The sequence below is a fragment of the Mandrillus leucophaeus genome, unplaced genomic scaffold (genome assembly GCF_000951045.1).
Source record: "Mandrillus leucophaeus isolate KB7577 unplaced genomic scaffold, Mleu.le_1.0 Scaffold1077, whole genome shotgun sequence".
Classification (NCBI taxonomy): Eukaryota; Metazoa; Chordata; class Mammalia; order Primates; family Cercopithecidae; genus Mandrillus; species Mandrillus leucophaeus.
In genome coordinates this window covers 426,009-429,042 of record NW_012098954.1, presented here as the reverse complement: position 1 = coordinate 429,042, position 3,034 = coordinate 426,009, and the positions used below count along the sequence as shown (strand labels likewise).

Sequence of the window (3,034 nt, the reverse complement as noted above, 5' to 3'; positions counted from 1 at the left end):
GCCACTGCTCCAGCCTGGGTGACAGAGCAAGACTCCATCTCAAAAAAAGAAAAAGAAAAAGAAAACTAGGCTACAGAACAATGTTTGCAATATAATCCTGTCTTGTTTAAAAAGTATCTATAAAAACTTACATGAAGACCAGGCACTGTGGCTCACACCTATAATCCCAACACTTTGGGAGGCCGAAGTGGGTGTATCACCTGAGGTCAGGGATTCGAGACCAGCCTGGCCAACATGGAGAAACCCCCTCTCTACTAAAAATACAAAAAACAGTCAGGTGTGGTGGTCCCAGCTACTCGGGAGGCTGAGGCAGGAGAATGGTTTGAACCTGGGAGGTGGAGGTTGCAGTGAGCCAAGATTGCACCACTGCTCCAGCCTGGGCAACTGGGAAAGATTCCACCTCAAAAAAAAAAACAAAAACAAAAAAACAAACAAAAAACTTATACGAGTGTGTAAGTATGCTTAAAAATGGTCTGTGTGGCTATACACACAACTGTTAACTGTATTATTTATAGGGTGGGGCAAAAAAGAATCAGGTAAATTTTTACTTTTTAATATATACATTTCTATATAATTTGAATTTTTATAATAAAATATAATTTTATAATTTGAAAAAATTACTTTTCCTTTTTGGAAAAAGAAAAAAAGACCTCAAAACAGCTTTTACCTTAAAAATAAAACATTTCCTTTACATGAAATCCTGTGTCATATCAACCCTTCCCCCTTTCTTACTGGTCAGTCTAAGCCTTCCTAATATCAGGAGAAAGTTTTGTCACCCTTCAGCTCAGGAGTATATTTTTAGCTCTTGATCTCGTTTGGCTGCTTAATCTTCCCTTGTTGGCATTTCAGCTATGATACTGCAGCACAAGAAGTGAACTTGAATGCTGTTACAAACAACATCAAAATAACTACAAAGGTGTTAACACATACATTTATTTGAATATGTGAAAACACAGAATTAAAGCACAGAGGCCTAGAAAAGTAGGGTTCTTTTGTCCAAATTTGTATATAATTTGGACAAAATTATTTGCAAATTTGTATATAAATTTTACCCAATTTTGTACATAAAGTACAGGCGATTTTCAGAGTCTTATTTTGTCTCCATCTGCATAATTTATTCTGTTTAACCAGGAGATGTCTATAGTAAACCAAAACAAAGCCACAAAGAATAAAATGAAAACCAAAAGTCAGCCATTATTTGTTTATCTCAGAAAGAGTAAAGTTTAGAGTGATGAGTATGTCGTCAAACTGTAACTTTTTTCTTTCTTTCTTTTTTTTTTTTGAGACGCAGATTCACTCTTATTGCCCAGGCTGGAGTACAATGGTGCCATCTTGGCTCACTGCAACCTCCGCCTCCTGGGTTCAAGTGTTTCTCATGCCTCAGCCTTCCGAGTACCTGGGATTATAGGTGCCTGGCACCACGCCCAGGTAATTTTTGGTGTTTTTAGTAGATTGCACCATGTTGGCCAGGCTGGGTCTTTAACTCCTGACCTCAGGTGATCCACCCGCCTCAGCCTCCCAAAGTGCTGGGATTACAGGCGTAGACACAGCGCCTGGCCGGCAACATTTTTAAAGGAGTGAGGAGGACAGTGAAGGAACCAGGGCATGCCATATGAGAAACTTTGAAAATGCTGAGGATGGTGGGAAAAGGAAAATGATAATTGAAAGAAAATTTTCTTTCTTTCCTTTCTTCCTTTCTTTTCTCTCTCTCTCTCTCTCAATCTCTCTTTCTTTCTTTCTTAGACAGAGTCTTGCTATGTTGCCCAGGCTACAGTGCAGTGGCGTGATCTCAGTTCACTACAACCTCCACCTCTCAGGTTCAAGCAATTCTCCTGCCTCAGTCTCCCGAGTAGCTGGGATTACAGGCGTCCACCACTGAGCCTGGCTAATTTTTGTATTTTTAGTACAGATGGTGTTTCACCATCTTGGCCAGGCTATCTCAAAATCCTGACCTCGTGATCCACCCGCCTTGGCCTCCCAAAGTGCTGGGATTACAGGCATGAGCCACCGCGCCCGGCCAAAATAAATTTCTTTTCTTTTCTTTTCTTTTTTTTGAGATGGAGTCTCGCTCTGTCGCCCAGGCTGGAGTACAGTGGCACAATCTTGGCTCACTGCAACCTCCGCCTCCCGGGTTCAAGTAATTCTCTGCCTCAGCCTCCCAAGTAGCTGGGATTACAAGCGCCCACCACCACACCCAGCTAATTTTTGTATTTTTAGTAGAGACGAGGTTTCACCATCTTGGCTAGGCTGGTCTTGAACTCCTGACCTCGTGATCCACCCGCCTCCGCCTCCCAAATTGCTGGGATTACAGGCATGAGTCACCATGCCCAGCAGAAAGAAACTTGTTTTCTATAGCTCCATAACATAGAACAAGTTTCAACAGAAATAACAGGGAGGTAGAATCTGGCTTAAGACTTTTACCAAATTATTTCTATATATTTTTTTGTAGACATTGCAGATACTAAAAAGCATATTTTAATACTATAAGCAAAATGTTAGCCCTATTGCATATAGTGTGCCATCAACCCACCAAGAACAAGAATGAAAAAGAAGGTAGCAGGCTACCTTTCCAGTACACTGCAGGTGTTGTCCTGGCACGGAGAGGGAGGTCACAAACATGGTAAAGCAGCGAAGCAAGAATACAGTTCCCATCAGACTACAGAGCCTTCGCAGAAGTATTGACCTGTAAACAGATCAACCAAAAATGGGGAAAGATCAGAAGAAAACAAACCAAAAAACCCCAGGTATCAAATATTTACTTCAAGGAAGAGCAAACAGAAAAATCACTAGACTCTTTGAAGAGGACAGAAATCTTAAAGACCATCAAAAGCATCATTGTCCAATAGAATTCTCTACAATGATGGAAATGTTCAATATACTGGCCAAGAAGCTATTTATATACCATGTGGATCTTAAGGACTTGAAATGTGGCCAGTATGACTGAGGAACTGAAGTTTTAAATTTTATTTCATTTTAGTTAATTTAAATTTTGCCATAATGAACAATACAGACCTAAATTAGATTCTAAAAGCAT

At 40.3% G+C, this 3,034-nt stretch overlaps 1 protein-coding gene across 1 annotated transcript in view; it reads right to left on the bottom strand.

Moving 5' to 3' along the window:
• SAMD8 (sterile alpha motif domain containing 8) overlaps positions 1 to 3,034 on the bottom strand; it is a 79,327-nt gene that overhangs the window by 8,871 nt on the left and 67,422 nt on the right. Inside the window, exon 4 of the mRNA XM_011986003.1 lies at positions 2,566 to 2,683. Coding sequence (XP_011841393.1) covers positions 2,566 to 2,683 — 118 coding nt within the window. The remainder of the gene's footprint in view (positions 1 to 2,565; positions 2,684 to 3,034) is intronic.